Here is a 23,143-nt window from a genome sequence, read left to right as displayed (position 1 = left end):
GGCCAAAGCAGAAGGAAAGACTTTGTGTTAAAAGCATTTATCATTTAAAAAAAAATAAAAAATAAAAAAATGACTAAGGGCAACTCAAAGGGTTTGGATAAAAACAGATCACTTGTAAAATGGCATAAAGAAGAATGTGATGAAGAATAAAAATAAAATTAATCAACATCACAATCAATTAAAAAATAACATGGTAGTCCTTTAAAACCAAATAGCTTATAAATACAATTAAGAGAAAAGTTAAAACACAAATTTAAAAAATAGGAATTAGGTATTTGATAACACAAAAAAGTACAGAGGAAATAAACTGCAAAGACATTATATACTATTCTATGAAAATATGTTAGGAAATTTCAATGGAGTAGATTACTTCTGAGACAAATTTAACATTCAAGTTGGTTCAAGAAATAAAAAAACATTATTTTCTCTTATTTCTCTTATAAGAAATAATCAATTTTTTTCTTCTGAAAAGCTTTGAGCCATGTGGTTTTATTGTTGAGAATTATGTCAAACTTAAAAAAAAGATAATCCAAATTCTACATAAAACTTTTTCTCAAATATGGAAAAAGCCAGCTTTGATTTTTAAAGAGTCTTTTAAATATAGTTGAAAAAGCTATACTATATACTTTAAGAGAATGAAAAGAAAAGCCACATATTAGGAAAAAAAGTATTTGCTAAGCATTTCTTTTAAAGGACTTGTATCCAAAATAAACAAAGAACACTTAAAATGCAGCAATAAGAAAACAGCCTCATTAAAAAACAGACAAAATATTTGAACAAATATTTCACCCAAGAAGATATACAGATGGAAAATAAGCATATGAAAAGGTGCTCAACATCACACATTATTAGAAAATTGCAAATTAAAGCAACAATGAGATACTATTACATTACTGCATGTAAACACAGTCACATCTGACTCTTTGCGACCCTATGGACTGTAACCCGCCAGGCTTCTCTGTCCATGAGACTCTCCAGGCAAGAATACTGGAGTGGGTTGCCAAGCACCCCTCCAGGGGATCTTCCTGACCTAAGGATTGAACCTGCATCTCCTGTGTCTCCTGCATTGCAGATGGATTCTTTACCCACTGAGCCATCTGTACCTGCTAGAGAGGCTAAAATCCAAACACTGACAACACCAAATGCTGCAATAATATAGAACAATAGGCACTGTCATTCAGTGCTGCTGGCACAGTCACTTTGGTAGACAGTTTGACAGTTTCCTACAAAGCTAAACAAAGTAAATGATCCAGAAATCACAGACCCAGACATATACTCAAATGGGGTGAAAGCCTATGTCCACACAAAAACCTGCACACGGATATCTATGGCAGCTTTATGTCATAACTGCCAAAACTTGGAAGCTACCAAGATATCCTTCAAGAGGTGAGTGGATAAATAAACTATGGTACAGCCAGACAATGCTCTATTACTCAGCACTGAAAAGAAATGAACTCTCAAGCCATGGAAGAGACATGGAGGAAAATGAGATGCAAATTGCTAAGCAAAATAAGTCAATCTGAAAAGCTATGATCTCAATGATATGATATTCTGGAAAAGGCAAAACTATAGATACAGTAAAACGATGAGTGGTTGCCAGAGGTTAGATGGGGAGGGGTGAGTTAGGTGAAGCACAGGGACTATTTGTTGTTGTTTAGTCATCAAGTCTCGTCTGACTCTTTTGGAACCCCATGGACTGTAGCCCAGACTTCCCTGGTGGCTCAGTGATAAAGAATGCAGGAAACATGGGTTTTATCCCTGGATTAGGAAGATCCCTTGGAGAAGGAAATGGCACTCCAGTATTCTTGGGGGGAAAATTCCATGCACAGAGGAGCCTGGGGGGTTACAGTCTATAGGGTCACAACAGAGTCGACACAGTGGAGCTATTGAGCATGCACGCGTGGATTATAATCCACCAGGCTCCTCTGTCCATGGAATTTTCCAGGCAAGAATACTGGAGTGGGTTGCCATTCCCTACTGAGGGATTCAACCAACCCACATTTCCTGCATTGGCAGATGGATTCTTTGCCACTGGGAAAGCCAGGGAAGCCCCCAGGGAATATTTAAGGCTTGATATTTGGATATTTGCTTTGGTAACTGTTATGATGGATACAAGAACAGTATACATTTGTCAAAACCCACAGAATTGAACAAGACAAAGAGTGATCTCTAATATAAACTATGGACTTAGTAATTTTTCAATTTGATTTATTAATTGTAACAAATATAGCACATTAATGCGAGATGTTAACAATAAGGGAAGTTGTGTAAGTATGAAGAGAAGAGGTGGAAACTATACTTTGTCCTCAATTTTTTATAAACCTCAAACCAATCCAATAAAATAAATTCTATTAATTAAAATATTACATATAATTCAATATTCAGTGTCCATAAATAAAGAGTTATTGGCAAGGGGGAAAATACAACTGTATACACAGAAACACTCTCATAAAGAGAGTTACAAAAATCTCAATAATACATGAGCAAAGCAATTTGGATAGTCTGCTGAAGAAATAATTCAAGAAGCATTTTTACCTGGAAAGCATCTCAAAATTTATATATACATAGCACACTGTATAACAATTTTATTGATAATAATAATTTCAATTGATGGCAAAACTGCATTTGGAAGGAAATATTGACATCCATTTCTGGTTAAGTCTCAAAGCAATATTAGGAATAGGAGTATATTTCTTCCCATTTAAAATATTAATATTAAATCAAGTCAGCATCATATGAATGGTTTTTAACAATGCGTGCTTCTCTTTTTAAGAGATTTCATAATAGATGTTTCTTGGGTGTCTTCCAAACTCATGATAATCTCCCTCTCTCTAGAAACAGCCCTTGAGACTCAGGGATGAAGCTCCAGGTAGTATGTCTACCATCTGACCTTTACCATTGCTGACTGATGTGGCAGACACCCAGCCCTCTGATGGCTGATCAGGCTTCATCTCCTGAGAATCTGAAATTTAGGGTTGACAGACAGAGACTGGGGAGTAGTTGGAGCTCTGCTTTATTTACTGACAGTGTTTGACAGAGAGGCTTCCAGAATTCTCTATTCTTTCCTGAGTCTTGTCTTTCAACTGTTCCTTGGATTCTAGTATACTCCTATTTCCACTTAAATGTGTGAGCTTTGTTTATGTGGCTTCCAAACAACAACAGAAAACCTCAAGTAACTCAGATGCTAATATGTGTTTGATGGTGAAAATGGAGGGATGTTGATCAGTGGACAATTTGTGTGGGAACTTAAACAAACTTACAGAGCTCTCTTTATTTTGGAACTTCTCAGAGTTAATAACATGTCACATTGTAAGTCTTGAGGAGAAATCTGTGGTATGCAATTTCACAGCCTTATTTGACCACAGAATATTTTTTGTTTTGGAAGATACTTGAAAAAGATTGGTGTGCTACAGAACATACTTTGGGAAACAGTTCCCTAGTGGTACTCTCAATAAACCAGCATCTTCATCCTCTTGACTTAATTGGTTCTAGAAAGTCTTGGCCAATTCATGTCATATCTACAACAATCTTTTGGTAGCTGTAATGAGGAGGAAATTAATTCATAATAGCAGTAGTATCAGCAGCAAAAATAAAAACAGAAGGTGCCTGAGATTCCTTTTTAATCCAAGTTAATGAATTTCTTGAGGGAAGCACTTATTCACTATTGTGTCCCTGGAAGAGTATCTGGCTCACAAGAAGCAAAAAAAAAAGTGTGTGTGTGTGTGTGTGTGTGTGTGTGTGTGTGTGTGTGTGTGTGTGTTAGTCGCTCAGCCATGTCCGACGCTATGCAACCCTATGGACTCTAGCCTCCCAGGCGTCCCTGTCCTTGGAATTCTCCAAGCAAGAATACTGGAGTGGGTAACCATTCTCCAGGGGATCTTCCTAATCCTGGGATCAAACCCAGGTCTCCTACACTGTTTCCTTCATAATTAAATAAGCACAAAGTGAAAGTGAAATTGCACAGTCATGTCTGACTCTTTGCGACCCCATGGACTGTAGCTTAGTAGGCTCCTCCGTCCATGAAATTTTCCAGGCAAGAGTGCTGGAGTGAGTTGCCATTTCCTTCTCCAAGGGATCTTCCCGACCTAGGGATCGAACCCAGGTCTCCTGCATTTCAGACAGACGCTTTACCTTCTGTGCCACCAGGGAAGCCCTAAATAAGTAGATATTTTCTTTCAGTTCCCTTGAGATTAAGATAGTTTCTGGCTATTGTTCACTGTTTAAATCATACTATTCTGGAGACACAATAAAATTTGAGGATGCTGGTCAAAGACCAGGCAGTTCTAAGTATATACTATCTTCTCTTACAAAAACTGTAGTATAAAATAGGAATTGCACGGAAAGAGTATTCATCCAGTCACACTGTCACTGCTGCTTTCCCTCCTTTTGTCACCACCAGTAAAAGAGGAAGAATGAATTGCTGCTGCAATGACTGAGTACCTTGGTGGTGGTTTGGTTGCTAAGTCATGTCCTACTCTTGTGACCCCATGGGCCGTAGCCTGACAGGCTCCTCTGTCCATGGGATTCTCTAGGCAAGAATACTGGAGTGCGTAGCCCTTTCCTTCTCCAGGAGATTTTCCCGACCTAGGAGTCAAACCCGGGTCTTCTGCATTGCAGGCAGATTCTTTATTTGTCTGTCCCTCAGATCTATGAGGGACGATTGAATACTTGAGTATTCCCAGACTTCTCCCTTTATTCTCTCCTACTCGCACTCTGTACTCCATTGAACTGGATGCATTGTTTAGTCAGAACTATGTGCTTTTCTCAAGATTCGCATTCATTCATAAGACCGTCATAGTTGTTGTAATTAAAGTGTGTTAGTTGCTCAGTTGTTTTCGACTCTTTGTGATCCCATGGACTGTAGCCCACCAGGCTTTTCTGGCCATGGAATTCTCCAGGCAAGAATACTGGAGTGAGTAGCCATTCCTTTCTCTGGGGGATTTTCCCAACCTGGGGATCAAACCCAGGTCTCCTGTATTGCAGGCAGATTCTTTACCATCTGAGCCACCAGGGAAGCCCAAAGGAGGATAAATCTGCATAGCCTGACCTTCCTAGATTTTAAATTTTAGTGGCGCTGGGCTCCTGGTTGATGCTGAGTCAAGTTTCCCTTCTCTGGGATTTTGGACTTGGGTAAAAGGAGAAGGGGGGAGGGAAGGAAAGAAAGAGGGAGGAAGAGAGAGAGAAAGAGAGAGTGAGAGGTGTTCACCTGGAGAAACAGAGAGGCTGTTCTGTTGGAAGAGAATATGATGCACAGAGAACAACACAGTATTGGAATAGAGCAGAACTTCTGACAGCGTATGATGATGAGTATTCCTGCGATGCAGACATATTCCTTTCTTTAATCCTAGGAGACAGCTCAGTGTTTTTACAAGAAAGCTTCAGATCAGATAGCCATCACTTGCAACCCGTCTTGGACAATGCCTTTAAACTATCACTTGGAGAAAATTATGCTTAACTTGCAAGGCTATTCCGTTCAGCTGAGGGAATCTATAAATAGATTAGAAAAACAGCAAGGAGAAATCATAGATGTTTTGGATTTTGAAGAGACCTTCAAGAGCCAAAGTCTGGAGAGATAAAGTGATTTGGCCAATTACCAACATCAGCTTGCCAAACAGTCTGGTTCTTAATGCTCTTTACTCTTTATTGCATTGCTCAATTTCTGGTTTCATTTCCTTTCTGTCGGCTAGTTCATTCTTTGGTCCTGTGTCTTTGGCTCACCATTCTTCTGCTGATGCTCATATACATTTCACATATTCCCTTTCCTTGGCCCTGCATTTGGCCATTAGCTTCAGGTTAAAATTACTTTCTTCATGAACTCTGGACTCATGTGTAACAGCTCTCTAATCGCTGTCTCTTCTTTCCTGGGTAAAACTCAGTTCAATGAACTTCAATGGAAAGAGTTTTCAATTCCCAGTAGTCGCATTAGTTTGACCTTAGTACTGTGATCACAGAGCAAGGTAAGATGTGAGAGATAAGCTCAACACAAGGACATGTCATTTAAAACATTTATAGGAGTTGTAGCTCTGTTGATATAAAGTATATATAAATAGGGGCTTCCCAGGTGGCTCAATGGTAAAGAATCCACCTACTAATGCAGGAGATGCATGAGATGTGGGTTTCATCCCTGGGTCGAGAAGATCCCCTGGAGGAAGATATGGCAACCCACTCTAGTGTTCTTGCCTGGAAAATTCCATGAACAGAGGAGCCTGGTGGACTATATAGTCCACGGGGCCACAGAGAGTCAGACACAATTGAGCAACAGAGCATGAATGAAATCTTACATAGATTCATTGAATATCAATCAGCCTGGGTGGGTGCTGCAAACTTAAATCAGGCTACAAAATCAGGCAACATGACATCTGAATCCAAGGCCAGCTGCATTTATAAGACATGATATTGGGTCTCTCAGAAGTCTAGTCTTGGCTTTGCACTGGCCCAGAGGTTCTAATCCTGAGAATGTCCTGGGTATTTGTGGTCCACATCCCACCTTATGGGCTGAACTGTGCTCACATTCATATCTAAAATTCTGTTCCTCCCTCCCCCTACCCCGGTACCTCAGAATGTGATTGCACTTTGAGAAACAGCTTTGAAGTGGTAACCATGGTAAAATGATGCCATTACAGTGGACTCTAATCTAATCTGACTGATGTTCTCGCAAGAATAAGAAATTTTGACACATGGAGAGACACCAGGGATGCCTGCACAGAGGAAAGACTGAAGAAACAGCAAGAAGCATGCCATATGCAAGCCAAGGAGAGAGGTCTCAGAAGAAACCAAACTTTCTGACACCTCGATCCTGGGCTTACAGTCTCTAGAAGTGTCAGAACATAAAATTCTCATTGTTTAAGCCACCCAATCTGTGGTATTTTGTTATGGCAGCCCCAGCAAACAAATACTCTGTTGAGTATTTACTATCATTACATTCAGTTCAGTTCAGTTGCTCAGTCGTGTCCGACTCTTTGCAACCCTATGAACCGCAGCACGCCAGGCCTCCCTGTCCATCACTAACTCCCGGAGTCCACCCAAACCCATGTCCATTCAGTTGGTGATGCCATCCAACCATCTCATCTTCTGTCGTCCCCTTCTACTGCCTTCAATCTTTCCCAGCATCAGGGTCTTTTCAAATGGATCAGCTCTTCGCATCAGATGGCCAAAGTATTGGAGTTTCAGCTTCAACATCAGTCCTTCCAATGAACACCCAGGACTGATCTCCTTTAGGATGGACTGGTTGGATCTCCTTGCAGTCTGAGGGACTCTCGAGAGTCTTCTCCAACACCACAGTTCGTTCAGTTCATTAAATTCAGTCTCTGTGCTGCGGGCGGGATGCAGATTACGTGCCCTGAGTTCCTGCTAGCATTTCTACCTGCTAACTGGGGGATGCTCAGGTGTATGTGGCTTCTTAGCGCCTGGAGCTTAGGCCCCGAGCACTTCGCTCCTTCTCAGTCTCTCGAGTCTTCTGCCGTCTATGTGGGCCTCAAAAGTGCGTCCGTACTTAACGTGACGATGGAGAGGAAGAACATGGAATCCATCTCTCTAGCTGGACAACAATTGTACTGGCAGTAACTGTTGAAGATATTGACTAGAGGGGCACAGCAACCCACTCAGTATTCTTGCCTGGAGAATCCCCTGGATAGAGGAGCCTGGTGGGCGGCAGTTTATGGAGTTGCAAAGAGTTGGACACTACTGAAGCGATTAACACACCACACACATTAAATTTAGAAGGCAATGTAAAAATTACTTTTGATGACATAATTAATTTTTGTGTCTTAAATGTTGGGACTAAATATAGAAACAATCTAAATATATGATATTAAATATTAAATATTTGAAATAGCTATACTTAAAAATATTTAAAATAACTAAAACTTTTAAGAAACACTGGCATATTAGGGATAGATGATCTAATTTTTTTTTGTGTGTGTGTGCTTACTTGCTTAGTCGTGTCTGACTCTTCATGATCCCATGGACTGTAACCCACCAGACTCCTCTGTCCATGAAATTTTCCAGGCAAGAATACTGGAGTGGGTTGTCATTTCCTACTCCAGGCGATCTTCTGAACTCAAGGATCAATCTGCATATTTTGCATTTCCTTCACTGACACATGCAGCCTGGGAAGCCCAGATTATTTAATAGGTAACACCGACTCAACTGACATGAGCAAACTCCAGAAGGTGGATGAGCAAACTCCAGGAGATGGTGAAGGACTGGGAAGCCTGGCATGCTGCAGTCTGCTGCTGCTGCTGCTGCTAAGTCGCTTCAGTTGTGTCCAACTCTGCGCGACCCCACAGACGGCAGCCCGCCAGGCTCCCCCGTCCCTGGGATTCTCCAGGCAAGAACACTGGAGTGGGTTGCCATTTCCTTCTCCTATGCATGAAAGTGAAAAGTCAAAGTGAAGTCGCTCAGACACAGTCTATGGGGTTACAAAGAGTCGGACATGACTGAGTGACTGAACAATAAGAAGCATTATTATTCTAATTTAAAATGTATACAAAACCAGAGAGACTTACATAGAAAACAAGTTTATGGTTACAAAGGGGAAAGGGACAGGCAGAGGGGTAAACTATGAGTATGGGGTTAACAAATACAAACTACTATACATAAACTAGATAGTCAACAGTATTTACTAAGTAGCACAGGGAATTGTATTCAATATATCACAGTAACCTATAATGGAAAATAATATGAAAAATGTATAACTGAATCACTTTTCTATACACCTGAAACTAACACAATATTGTAAGTCAAATGTACTTCAATTAAAAAAAGAGGCTAAATTATACCCACCTGGGAGGCAGCTCCTAAAAACAAAGGGATTAAGAGAAAATTAATTCTGGATAAAAGTTATTTTAAAAAAAATAAAATATGAAATCTTATACATTGAAATTGAAATCTTTTAAATTGAAATCTTATAAATTTATGAACTATATTGAAACTTTTATGAGAACGTGAATCATTATGTTTAATTTATTAAATTTATGACAGTTACTTAAATCTGTAGGAAAGCTTGTTAGTTGGAAATTTGAAATCATTAGAAACTTCAATGTAATGAAGCTCATAAATAAAATTTAAAATGTTTAAAGGATTTTAGTTAACTACACTACAGAATTCATACAAATAATTGCTAAAATTTCACCAAATCTATGGATAGAAAAATAATTTGTATACATATTTAAAATATAAGTTGTTGCGTTGTTCTGTCACTCAGCCATGTCCAACGCTTTGCAGCCCCATGGACTGCAGCAGGCCAGGCTCCCCTGTCCTTTATCATCTCTTGGAGTTTGCTCAAACTCATGTCCATCGAGGCGATGATGCCATCCAACCATCTCATCCTCTGTTGCCCTCTTCTCCTCCTGCCCTCAATCTTTTCTAGCATCAGGTTCTTTTCCAATGCATCAGCTCATTGCATTTGGTGGCCAAAGTATTGGAACTTAAGCTTCAGTATTATCCTTCCAATGGATCTTCAGGGTTGATTTCCTTTAGGATTGACTGGTTTGATCTCCTTGAAGTCCATGGGACTTTCAAGAATCTTCTCCTGCACCACAATTCAAAAGCATCAATTCTTCAGCACTCAGCCTTCTTAATGGTCCGACTCTCACATGACTACTGGAAAAACTATAGTTTGAAAAAGTGATATCTTTGCAAAGTGATATCTGTGCTTTTTATTTTTTTTCATAGATATACTCTTTATTTTTTTATTTTTTTTAATTTTAAAATCTTTAATTCTAACGCAAACTTTAAATGATACATTAGATCAGTTAGGCCTAATTGATATCTATAGGACATTTCACCCCAAAACAATGAATTTCACCTTTTTCTCAAGTGCTCATGGAACCTTCTCCAGGATAGATCACATCCTGGGCCATAAATCTAAACTTGATAAATTCAAAAAAATCAAAATCATTCCAAGCATCTTTTCTGACCATAATGCATTAAGATTAGATCTCAATTACAGGAGAAAAACTATTTAAAATTCCAACATATGGAGGTTGAACAACACACTTCTGAATAACCAACAAATCACAGAAGAAATCAAAAAAGAAATCAAAATATGCATAGAAACTAATGAAAATGAAAACACAACAACCCAAAACCTGTGGGACACTATAAAAGCAGTGCTAAGAGGAAAGTTCATAGCAATACAGGCATACCTCAAGAAACAAGAAAAAAGTCAAATAAATAACCTAACTCTACACCTAAAGCAACTAGAAAAGGAAGAATTGGAGAACCCCAGAGTTAGTAGAAGGAAAGAAATCTTAAAAATTAGGGCAGAAATAAATGCAAAAGAAACAAAAGAGACCATAGCAAAAATCAACAAAGCCAAAAGCTGGTTCTTTGAAAGGATAAATAAAATTGACAAACCATTAGCCAGACTCATCAAGAAGCAAAGAGAGAAAAATCAAATCAATAAAATTAGAAATGAAAATGGAGAGATCACAACAGACAACACAGAAATACAAAGGATCATAAGAGACTACTATCAGCAGTTGTATGCCAATAAAATGGACAACGTGGAAGAAATGGACAAATTCTTAGAAAAGTACAATTTTCCAAAACTGAACCAGGAAGAAATAGAAAATCTTAACAGACCCATCACAAGCATGGAAATTGAAACTGTAATCAGAAATCTTCCAGCAAACAAAAGTCCAGGTCCGGACGGCTTCACAGCTGAATTCTACCAAAAATTTTGAGAAGAGCTAACACCTATCCTACTCAAACTCTTCCAGAAAATTGCAGAGGAAGGTAAACTTCCAAACTCATTCTATGAGGCCACCATCACCCTAATACCAAAACCTGACAAAGATGTCACAAAAAAAGAAAACTACAGGCCAATATCACTGATGAACATAGATACAAAAATCCTCAACAAAATTCTAGCAATCAGAATCCAACAACACATTAAAAAGATCATACACCATGACCAAGTGGGCTTTATCCCAGGGATGCAAGGATTCTTCAATATCCGCAAATCAATCAATGTAATTCACCACATTAACAAATTAAAAAATAAAAAGCATTTGATTATCTCAATAGATGCAGAGAAGGCCTTTGACAAAATTCAACATCCATTTATGATAAAAACTCTCCAGAAAGCAGGAATAGAAGGAACATACCTCAACATAATAAAAGCCATATATGACAAGCCCTCAGCAAACATCATCTGTGCTTTTTAATACACTGTCTAGGTTTGTCATAGCTTTTCTCCCAAAGAGTAAGCGTCTTTTAATTTCACGACTGCAGTCACCATCTGCAGTGATTTTGGAGCCCAAGAAAATAAAGCCTGTCACTGTTTCCATTGTTTCCTCATCTATTTGCCATAAAGTGATGGGACCAGAGGCCATGATCTTCATTTTTCAAACGTTGAGTTTTAAGCCAGATTTTTCACCCTCCTCTTTTACTTTCATCAAGAGGCTCTTTAGTTCCTCTCTGCTTTCTGCCATAAGCATGGTTCATCTGCATATCTGAGGTTAATGATATTTCTACCGGCAATCTTGATTCCAGCTTGTGCTTCATCCAGCCTGGCATTTTGCATGATGTACTCTGCATATAAGTTAAATAAGTAGGGTGACTATAAATATCCTTGATGTACTCCTATCTCAATTTTGAACCACTCTGTTGTTCCATGTCTGGTTCTAACTGTTCCTTCTTAACCTGCATACAGATTTCTCATGAGGCAGGTCAGGTGGTCCGGTATTCCCATCTCTTTAAGAATTTCCCACAGTTTGTGTGATCCACACAGTCAAACGCTTTAGGGCAGTCAGTGAAGCAGAAGTAGATGTTTTGAATTTGTAGATGTAATAAGTCAAGCATTTATCCTATTTCAAAAACAATCCCAGCTTTACAGAAATGTTGCAAATTCAGAACAAAGATTTTTTTTTCCCCATGAAATATTTATAATTTGCTGACATGATGCCTTTTAACTCCCAAATACTTTAGTATAACTTCCTGTAATCAAGGCCATTTTCAAATATAACCACAGCATAATCATCAAAATCAGGACATAAATATTTTTACATTACTACCATCTAATCTTTAGAAATCATTCAATTTTCACCAATTGTCCCCAAATTCCCTTTAGAAGATACGGATAAAACTCAGAATCTTGTGTTGCATTTCTTTCTCTCTCTTTTTTGTTTTTTGTTTTTTGTCCCTATCACGTGGCTTGTGGTATTTCAGCTCCTCCACCAAGGATGGAACCCCGATCCTTGGCAATGAAAGCACCACGTCTTAATCACTAACTACTAGGGAATTCCCCATGTTGAATTTGAATAGTATGTCCCTCTAGTCTCACTCAACCTGGGATAATTTCTCAGTCTTCTACTCTGATAATCTTGACACTTTTGAAGATGTCAGGCCAGTCAGTTACCTTGTAGAATGCCCCTGGATTTGGGTTTGTCTGTGTTTTCTCTTGATTAAATACTAGCTATGCAACTTTGGCAGGATTTCTACAAAAGGGATGCAGAGTTCTTCTATTGCACCTTAATTAGGTGAGGAACAAACTCAGTTCACCTCTTTACTAGTCACATTGTCTTTGATCATTTACTAAAAGTGGTGTATGCCAAGCTCCTGCATTGTTCCGCCCATAATAAGTATTTTGTGGGAGATAACCATGTAAATATTCTGTTCCTCATCAAACTTTCCATGTATTCATTTAAGTAGATCTGTATAGACTCATGGTTTCCTGTTTTATACCTGCTGTTTTCATTATTTGATGTCCAACCTGTACCACATTTGGCCAATGAGAACCCTTTTAAGGCGGAGTCTGTGTTCCTTTGATAAGTTTGTTTCATTTTTCTGGAACGTCTTTGCTTTTTGGCACAGAAAGGGATTCCAGACTCTTTAACTCTCCCTGCTTCAGTCCTAGAATCAGTTATTTTTCTACAGATCCCTTCTTCCCTTTGGCAGAAAATAGTGTTGAGAAACTAAGATCTGGGCACAAGGCGTGCTCACTTACATTGGGTGTTGCTGCTCTGAGGTTGTCTCAGTGGACAGAGTGTTGGAATATGTATGCATACATATGTATGCATACACAGAGATGTGTATTCTGTATCTGTTGTATTTACTGAAAGTGAAGAGATCACACCAATACATCCAATTCTTTTTTTAACCATTTAGCATTTATTTATTATTTTTTTACTTTACAATATTGTATTGATTTTGCCATACATAAACATGAATCCACCAAGGGTGTACACGTGTTCCACATCCTGAACCCCTCTCCCACCTCCCTCCCCATACCATCCCTCTGGGTCATCCCAGTGCACCAGCCCCAAGCATCCTGTATTCTGCATCGAACCTGGACTGGCGATTCATTTCTTATATGATATTATACATGTTTCAATGCCATTCTCCCAAGTCATCCCACCCTCTCCCTCTCCCACAGAGTCCAAAAGACAGTTCTGTACATCTGTGCCTCTTTTGCTCTCTCGCATACAGGGTTATCATTACCGTCTTTCTAAATTCCATATATATGTGTTAGCATACTGTATTGGTGTTTTGCTTTCTGGCTTGCTTCACTCTGTATAATAGGCTCCAGGTTCATCCACCTCATTAGAACTGATTCAAATGTATTCTTTTCAATGGCTGAGTAATACTCCATTGTGTATAGGTACCACAGCTTTCTTATCCCTTCATCTGCTGATGGACAACTAGGTTGCTTCCATGTCCTGGCTATTATAAACAATGCTGCGATGAACATTGGGGTACACATGTCTCTTTCAATTCTGGTTTCCTCAGTGTGTATACCCAGCAGTGAGATTGCTGGGTCATAGGGCAGTTCTATTTCCAATTTTTGAAGGAATCTCCACACTGTTCTCCATAGTGGCTGTCCTAGTTTGCATTCCCACCAACAGTGTAAGAGGGTTCCCTTTTCTCCACATCCTCCTATGGATACCTTATCTTTGACAAAGGAGGCAAGAATATACAATAGATTAAAGACAATCTCTTTAACAAGTGGTGCTGGGAAAACTGGTCAACCACTTGTAAAAGAATGAAACTAGAACATTTTCTAACACTATACACAAAAATAAACTCAAAATGGATTAATGATCTAAATGTAAGACCAGAAACTATGAAACTCCTAGAGGAGAACATAGGGAAAACACTCTCCGACATAAATCACAGCAGGATCCTCTATGACCCACCTCCCAGAATATTGGAAATAAAAGCAAAAATAAAGAAATGGGACCTAATTAAAATTAAAAGCTTCTGCACAACAAAGGAAACTATAAGCAAGGTGGAAAGACAGCCTTCAGAATGGGAGAAAATAATAGCAAATGAAGCAACTGACAAGCAACTAATCTCAAAAATACACAAGCAACTCCTGCAGCTCAATTCCAGAAAAATAAACGACCCAATCAAAAAATAGAAAGAACTAAATAGACATTTCTCCAAAGAAGACATACAGATGGCTACCAAACACATGAAAAGATGCTCAACATCACTCATTATCAGAGGAATGCAAATGAAAACCACAATGAGGTACCATTTCACGCCAGTCAGAATGGCTGTGATCCAAAAGTCTACAAGCAATAAATACATCCAATTCTAATTTCACACCACTCTACTATTCCACACTGGGATCTGACACCTCGAGCCAGACTATCACTTCTTCCATGAATACATCCTGCTCACTGCATTGGAACTTGGGACACCGTACTCTGGGCTCCGCCACCCCAACCCTGACACTGAGCCTTGCTTGGCTCCACCTAATTGCCTTAGAAGTGGATTGCTTAGAAAGGGAAGGAAGGCAATGGGAAGGGGATGAAGTGGCATGTGTGCTTAGGCACGTCTGACTCTTTGTGACCACATGGGCTATATAGCCCACCAGGCTTCTCTGCCATGGAATTTTCCAGGCAGGGACACTGGAGTGAGTTGCCATCTCCTACTCCAGGGATCTTCCTGACCCAGGGATTGAACCCACATTTCCTGCATCTCCTGCATTGGCAGGAGGATTCTTTATCACTGTGCTACCTGGGGAGCCCCAGAAGGGGAGCCATATATTAATCTAAAATCACAAATGGCCTCTGAATATCTTTTCTGCCCAAAAGTCACCTGCAGGGGCATATTAGGAAAATGCGTTCTTCACTGTTATGAGGTCCTCATTTCTCTAAAATCTCTGGTTTCCTTTAGATTTCATTTTCTCAGCTTTATTGTCATGAAGTTCATATTGCCTAGGCACATGAACATATTAAACACTTCAATCATTTTACACATCAACTCATGAGATACTTAAGATTATATTTATTCATGTGTGTGTGTTAGTCACTCAGTTGTGTCTGACTCTTTGTGACCCCATGGATTGTAGCCCGCCAGGCTCCTCTGTCCATGAGATTCTCCAGATAAGAATACTGGAGTGGGTTGCCATTTCCTTCTCCAATTTACTCATGTAGTGCTAATGAAAACCTTAAAAACTTTTGGACAGTCTTCCAACCTCTTATGTCAGATGGTAAAGAATCTGCCTGCAATGTAGGAGACCTGGGTTTGATCCCTGGGTCAGGAAGATTCCTGGAGAAGGGAATGGCTACCCACCCCAGTATTCTTGCCTGGAAAATTCCATGGACAGAGGAGCCCAGCGGGCTACAGTCCATGAGGACATAGCTGAGTGACTAACAGCAAATTCAATGATTTTAGGAGATATCACTGCCATGTAGCTTAAGGCTTTGCCTAACTCTGGCCGTATGAGGACCTAGAACATTTTTGGACATTTGGAAACGTGGAAAATCTGAGGTACAATGTAAGTCACTAATTACTTTATCTTTGAAGAAGCAATAAGATTTTCTCCGCAATCAGCTTCAGTGTTTAGGGGGAAAAATTATAAAAACCTCAAAGCAGATTAAGACAATATTAGTACCACAGAAAGACAGTCAAGATCATGATTTCCTCTCTAATTTCTTTATCAACTTTTATTATTCTGATTTGCCTTATAGCTACTGGACTCACTTATTATTCTGATTTGCTTCTGGTTATAGGCGTCATTTACATTTAGCAAACCATTAGGGAGGGAACTATCTACCATGTTTGTAGTTACGTCTTTCTTCTGGAAACGTGGTCAAAAATGACAGCTTGTGTGTAGAGCTCTGTTATGATCGGGCTTCTAGTAGAGTTGTCACCAGGTTGAGCCTAAAATACACAAGCATATTGTTAGTCAGGTCAGTCCGTGCACATAATTCACATTAAATGAATTTTCTTCTTGCTTCAGTGTTGTAGCAAATAGAACTAAGAAAGTTGTATCCATGGAAACATGTCCAAGTTTCCCCCCAGATTCTTTTCCCAGGAGTGGTGATAATTCCAATCAGGAGCTCTGAGGCCCTGGTGGTGACATTACTGAAAATATCTAGGATCAAAGCAGTGTCGCAGGTTCATACTTGTCTAGATTCCGCTGAACCCCACGGGTCACTAACTCTGCAGAATTCCCACGGAAGGGCTCTTCACACACAGGTGATTGCAGGGTAGTAAGTTCAAAAGAACCCTATCTTGATTTCAAGTTTGTTAAATAAAAATGTCTCAGATTTGGAATTGGTTCAGACTCGTGGAACAAACTACATGTCCATGGTGGGTTTCATGAATAGCTTCTTACTCGTTTGATAGCTATTTGATTTACATTTTTCCCCCTTTACATTATAATCTGCGAAAAAAAGATTTGGTCCTTTTACTTTTACACAGATATTTTGCCATACTTATAAGGCCCCCAGAGAGACCCTCTGGGAGAAAGTATTCACTAATGTGGTACTGGTAAGAGAGAAGACAGATCCGAAAAGAGCCAGATAGTATCTAATATTAGTCATTGGGCCTTTCCTGTATTTGATGTACAAAAGAATGCATGGTGTTACTTGCTCTCTCTCCTTCTCTTGTAAGAAGAGATGATAAGAATTTAGATCAGGGACTAGAGAGAAGCTTTGATATTACCTTTTCCCCCTGGTGTTCAATTTCTTGTGCTAGTGAGAAAGAATATATCAGACCCATCTTCTGTGGAAAGAATGAGTAAAATTGTAAAGATTTTGAAATGGGGAAAACAAAAAGAGTGTCTGAGTGGCTTACCCATCCACGTTTTATACTATGTTTGTGCTATTTTATAACTCATTAAATTGGGGAAAACTGATAATAATGCAAAATATTCTCTACAAAGATGCAAACTAATTGTGCTCAGTGGCACACCACTGATTATTGCTTCATCTTGAGACCTGTTTTACATTAATTTGTAAATTAATTTCAATCTTTTTTTGTTTATGTGTTCTGAGTTTTGACTTCTTCAGTGAACTGCTTACAACATCTTACTTGTTCATTGCATAATTTATGAATAAACAAAAGTTTTGACACATTCATTTTACATCAGTATGAGAGTCACAATTATATCCTTTTTAGAAACACTATCTTGTCAATATTTTGGAGATTCCAATTTGATGCACAGTGGATTCACCTGACAGTCGAATAGCTTGAGTAGCTGCAGTGTGTCTCTCTTGGGTGACTTAAACTCTTTATTTCTTGGTTTCCATTGGTAAATCCCTGGTAGCAACAGAACTCTAACTTTGTTGATCCTCTGTTTCTTCACATATTTCCCTTTTTACTATGTTTGTATTTTGGTTTTGCTTTTGGAAATTTTACAAAAAATAAATTATTCCCCGTTGGTGATAACTGTGATTTGGAACTTGACTTTATGGCTTAACCTTTGCACTTTCTATAAACAGATGAATAGATTACTGAGATTTATTCTTTTTTTTGAGTAAGAAACAACAGAAAATCTGATTTGTTATTATTATTTTTTCTTTATTTGTCTACTTGTCTTCTTCAAAGAAATTAAGAATCTCATGCCCATTAGGAAAGAGGACAACTTTTTTTATATACGGGCAGATTACTTTTTTGAGTTTACTCTTGAGTTGTGGTTATATTTAGACTTGAAGCTACAAGATCCTTATGTGTCTGTGTGTATATATGTTTAGAATTTAGAAAGACCTTTGCATCTTTATGTATGAGTACATAGTATTTTTCTATCTCTGGAGAGAATTAATAAATTAGATTAAGAAATCTCCTAAATTAAAGAAACTCTGTTCTGATTGTCCTGTAGAGCTCTTATGTAAATAAGTTCTTATGTAAGTCAAATATTTATAAAATTGAAGGAAAATGTGGAAATTAAAGTTCTGATTTTTTTTTGTTTGTTTTTTTCTGTTTGTCCATGCAACATGAGAATTTTCCCCAACCAGGGATCAAACCTATGTCCCCTGTGTTGGGAGTGCAGAATCTTAACCACTGGACTGCCAGGGAAATCCAGAGTTTGGATAATTTTAATGTGCTATGCTTAAAGAATATTCTCATAGAAATGATTTAAAATTTTAAGGTCATACAATTGAGATAAATATTTGGCAAATCAGAGTAGTGTAATAATTTTTGTTTAACACAAATAGCTTTTCCTCTGATTTATTGATGTTAGGTATAACATAAACATATGCTTTATTCTACTGTACTTGTGTTTGCTTTTCTTAAGCTTATTGATGCATACTAATAAAATAAGCTAACACTACTCTGATACAATCTGTAATATAACAAGAAATCCATATTCAACAAAATCATTATTCTGACAACTTTCTTTCATCAGTAATTTTGTTTTTTTACTGTCAACTTGAATATAATTACTCAGATCTTTAGGTAACATAAAAACTTAGATAGCTATTAGATTAAATAGCATAAAGCATATTCATGTGATATCCAGATAGCTTCCAATCATGATAGAATACTGAAAATTTGATGCCTAATTATTAAACTTAACTTTACGTTTATATACTTTTGCTTATAGCCAATGAAAAGTTCCTATTTTGGGTCATGTTAGTGAACGTGTTCATTTTTTCTCTTTAAAAAGATGTGTGTGTGGCTATACAAAGATGCAAAGAAGGCAATGGCCACCCACTCCAGTACTCTTGCCTGGAGAATCCCATGGGCGGAGGAGCCTGGTGGGCTACAGTCCTTGGGGTCCCGAAGAGTCAGACACGACTGAGCGACTTCACTTTCACTTTTCACTTTCATGCATTGGAAAAGAAAATGGCAACCCACCCTAGTATTTTTGCCTGAAGAATCCCAGGGACGGGGGAGCCTTGGTGGACTGTCGTCTATGGGGTCTCACAGAATCGGACACGACTGACATGACTTAGCAGCAGCAGCATACAAAGATGCAACATAAACTTCTCTTGTCTGTTAAAATGCCTTTGGAAGAAAGGAATTCTTAGTTATCTACCTCTAATTTTCTCCATGAAATAGAGTTACTTTGGTTGAAAAATCATAATTAATGTGAATGGTTGAGAAGACATCATCTTAAGCAATATTGTTATTGTTTAGTCACTGAGTCTTGTCCGATTATTTTGCAATCTTGTGAACTATAGCCTACCAGGCTCCTCTGTCCATGGGATTTCTCAGTCAAGAATACTGGAGTAGGATGCCATTTCATTTTCCAGAGGATTTCCTCTATCTAGGGATTGAATTCGCATCTCCTGCATTGGCAGGTGGATTCTTTACCACTGAGCCAACTGGAAAGCCCCATCACAAGCAACAGGGATAGGCTAATACCACAGTCTCTTTGCTTTTGTGTTTCAAAGAGAAGATAGTCTTATCCTAGAGTGGTGTATTTTTTTTCAATTAATTCTTATTGGAATATAGCTGCTTTAAAGTTCTGTGTTAGTTTCTTGCTGTATAGCAAAGTGAATCAGTCATACATGTATATATGGATACATATATACCCACTCCTTTTTAGATTTCCTTTCCATTTATAGTGGAGGTTTTATAACAGTATACGTAGCAGTATATATCTATATATATTAATATAGTACTATATAGTAGTAATTATATATATAGTATATAGGGCCTTCTCTGGTAGCTCGGGCTTCCCTTGTGGCTCAGCTGGTAAAGAATCTGCCTGCAATGCGGAAGACATGAGTTCGATCCCTGGGTTGGGAAGATCCCGTGGAGAAGGGAAAAGCTACCCACTCCAGTATTCTGGCCTGGGGAATTCCATGAATTATACGGTTCATGGGGTCACAAAGAGTCGGACATGACTGAGCGACTTACACTCACTCACTCACTCACTCACTCACTGGTAGCTCAGCTGGTAAAGAATCCACCTACAATGTAGGAAGTCCAGGCTCACTTCTGGGGTTGGGAAGATCCTCTGGAGGAGGGCACAGCAACCCACTCCAGTATTCTTGCCTGGAGAATCCCCATGGACAGAGGAGCATGGAGGGCCAAGTCCAGGGGGTTGCAAAGACTCAGACACAACTGAGCAACTAAGCACAGCACAGTACAGTAATTATATATATAGTATTGGGCTTCCTGGGTGGCGCTAGTGGTAAAGAACTCACCTGCCAGCGCAGGAGGCATGAGGATCCCTGGGTCAGGAAGATCTTCTGGAGAAGGAAATGGCAACCCACTACAGTATTCTTGGCTGGAGAACCCCATGGACAGAGGAGCCTAGAGAGCTACAGTCCATAGGGTCACAAAATGTTGGACAAGACTGAAAGTGATTTAGCACACATATATATAGTATTAATTGTATATATAATTTTATATATAATTTATAGACTTATGTAGCTATCATGTCAGAGAAGCCAATGGCACCCCACTCCAGTACCCTTGCCTGGAAAATCCAATGGATGGAGGAGCCTGGTAGGCTGCAGTCCATGGGATGGTGAACAGTCGGACATGACTGAGCGACTTCACTTTCACTTTTCACTTTCATGCATTGGAGAAGAAAATGGCAACCCACTCCAGTGTTCTTGCCTGGAGAATCCCAGGGACAGAGGAGCCTGGTGGGCTGCCGTCTATGGGGTCACACAGAGTCGGACATGACTGAAGCGACTTAGCAGCAGCTATTATGTATATATTTATAAATATAATTTATACAATTTCTATATATTCATAATTTGTATATGGTTATATAATTACACTGTATACTGATATAATTATATATAAATAACTACATAATATACTGATATAATTATATATAAATAACTACATAATATACTGATATAATTATATATAAATAACTACATAATATACTGATATAATTATATATAAATAACTACATAATATACTGATATAATTATATATAAATAACTACATAATATACTGATATAATTATATATAAATAACTACATAATATACTGATATAATTATATATAAATAACTACATAATACATATGCAAGAGTAGTGCTTTCCAGGCTTTTTTCCTCTTCTGTTATATCTCAGAACTCCTGTAAAATATCAAGAATTACTGAGAACCACAAATAATTTTTATGTGAGTTATAACTGTCAATATTTACTATATTGGAAGTGGAAATTGAGAAAATTTACAATAGTGATTCATTTGACCATAGCTATGATGAATACATATTGAAATGTTAACAGAAATAACATCTTAGTGTATATATATATACATATATATATATATATATATAAATTATTTTGAGTTCATGGATCTCCTGAGAATTGCTGTGACATGACAAAGGAAAACGAAGGACAAAATCTGGAAGTAAATTTTACTTGCTTTGGTTTATAGTACTTGATTCTGAAAAGAGTAATGGCATGCTAAAATTTCAGTTAAGTTTGCCCTATCTTGATGGGCTTGCTTACTGGATAATTTCTTTACCTACTATATAAAAGGTTTTTTTTTTTTTTAACCATCTGTGTAACTGTCTAGGTAGTAAATATCTCAAGTCTTGCAAGAATAATTTTTTGTGCTTTATGTTGAATTTATTACATTCTTGATTGTTTAAGAAAAAGAAAAATAAGAAACAAAAGCAAGGAACAAAAATTCCTAATTTATAAAGAGCTAAGGTTCTTTATAGTCATTTAATGTTGTATTGTTTTCAATGTGTAAACAGTTAACTCGGTGTTGTTTTTGCAGCATCCTGATCCTACCTTAATCAAGTGTTCAAATATCCTCTGACATTTTTTTAAATTGATTTTTGCCTTCCTATAATTGAATCCTAAGTAGAGAAAAAATTAAACTTTCCAGTTATATTTTACACCTGAAACTATCTTTGAGATTTCCCACAGGGCTTGGAAAAAAAATCACAAAGATTTATTTTTTCACCTTTGAAGAGAGCTGCCAGAAAGAACTAAAATTTTCTGTAGAATTCTGTGGGCAGATTTGCTATTAATAAACAAGAAGGGGTATTCAGCCTTACTGAGGTAGACTTGTATAGGTATAATGTTATTAGCATAAATATTTCAAAAATTTTGGGGGAAGTCCCTGGAGTTATGTCATTGAACTTGCTGTCTTATAATATGGCTTTACCCTCAGGGAGAACACTGATTCCAATGCTTAGGAATATTACCAGATTTTCCTTCATATAGCAGAGTTCTGGTGGTGCTGAGCTTGATGATAGACAATAGTAGCATAATGTTATGTGTTATCATTTCAACTATTGGTTTTAAAGATACAATTGTTTAGGTCTTACTGCAGACCTTACTAAGCCACTTGCTTGATGTTCCTGATACAAACAATCGTATCAGGATTATTTATGTCATATCTCAATATTTTTTCTTTTATAAAATTTTTATTCACATTTCTGAATCAATTATAGCATTCACAAACTCCTTCTGAAATAAATTTAATCATTAGCCTTAGACAGTTTATCATATTTCTTTATTTGGAGTTGGAGAGGAGGCAGGGAATTTGTTTTGAATGCCACAGAGAGAAGTAACCTTTTTTGTTTTCTGCATTATTCTTATTCTGAATTCTCATAAGACTGCTCGCATTTGAAAATTACTAGTAATAAATTGGAGAAGGCAATGGCACCCTACTCCAGTACTCTTGCCTGGAAAATCCCATGGATGGAGGAGCCTGGTGGGCTGCAGTCCATGGGGTCGCTAAGAGTCGGATACGACTGAGTGACTTCACTTTCACTTTCCACTTTCATGCATCGGAGAAGGAAATGGCAACCCACTCCAGTGTTCTTGCCTGGAGAATCCCAGGGACAGAGGAGCCTGGTGGGCTGCCGTCTATGGGGTCGCACAGAGTCAGACACGACTGAAGTGACTTAGCAGCAGCAGCAGCAGTAATAAATCACTCACCTATTTTAAGTCCCTCTTGTCTACAGATAGTATTGTTTTGCTCTGATGCTTCCCGGAAGTGTCTCTTATAGTTACAGGTGAGAATCT

General features: G+C 38.2%; 1 protein-coding gene across 1 annotated transcript in view; it reads right to left on the bottom strand.

The window, feature by feature from the left end:
* Positions 1-15,872: 15,872 nt before the first annotated feature.
* The window catches only part of CFAP299 (cilia and flagella associated protein 299), a 713,998-nt gene continuing 706,727 nt past the window's right edge, over positions 15,873-23,143 (bottom strand). Inside the window, exon 6 of the mRNA XM_069594459.1 lies at positions 15,873-16,119. Within this exon, the coding sequence (XP_069450560.1) occupies positions 16,024-16,119 (96 nt within the window). The 3' untranslated portion in view covers positions 15,873-16,023. The remainder of the gene's footprint in view (positions 16,120-23,143) is intronic.

The sequence above is a fragment of the Ovis canadensis genome, chromosome 6, assembly GCF_042477335.2.
Source record: "Ovis canadensis isolate MfBH-ARS-UI-01 breed Bighorn chromosome 6, ARS-UI_OviCan_v2, whole genome shotgun sequence".
Classification (NCBI taxonomy): domain Eukaryota; kingdom Metazoa; phylum Chordata; class Mammalia; order Artiodactyla; family Bovidae; genus Ovis; species Ovis canadensis.
This window is presented reverse-complemented; position numbering and strand designations above follow the sequence as displayed.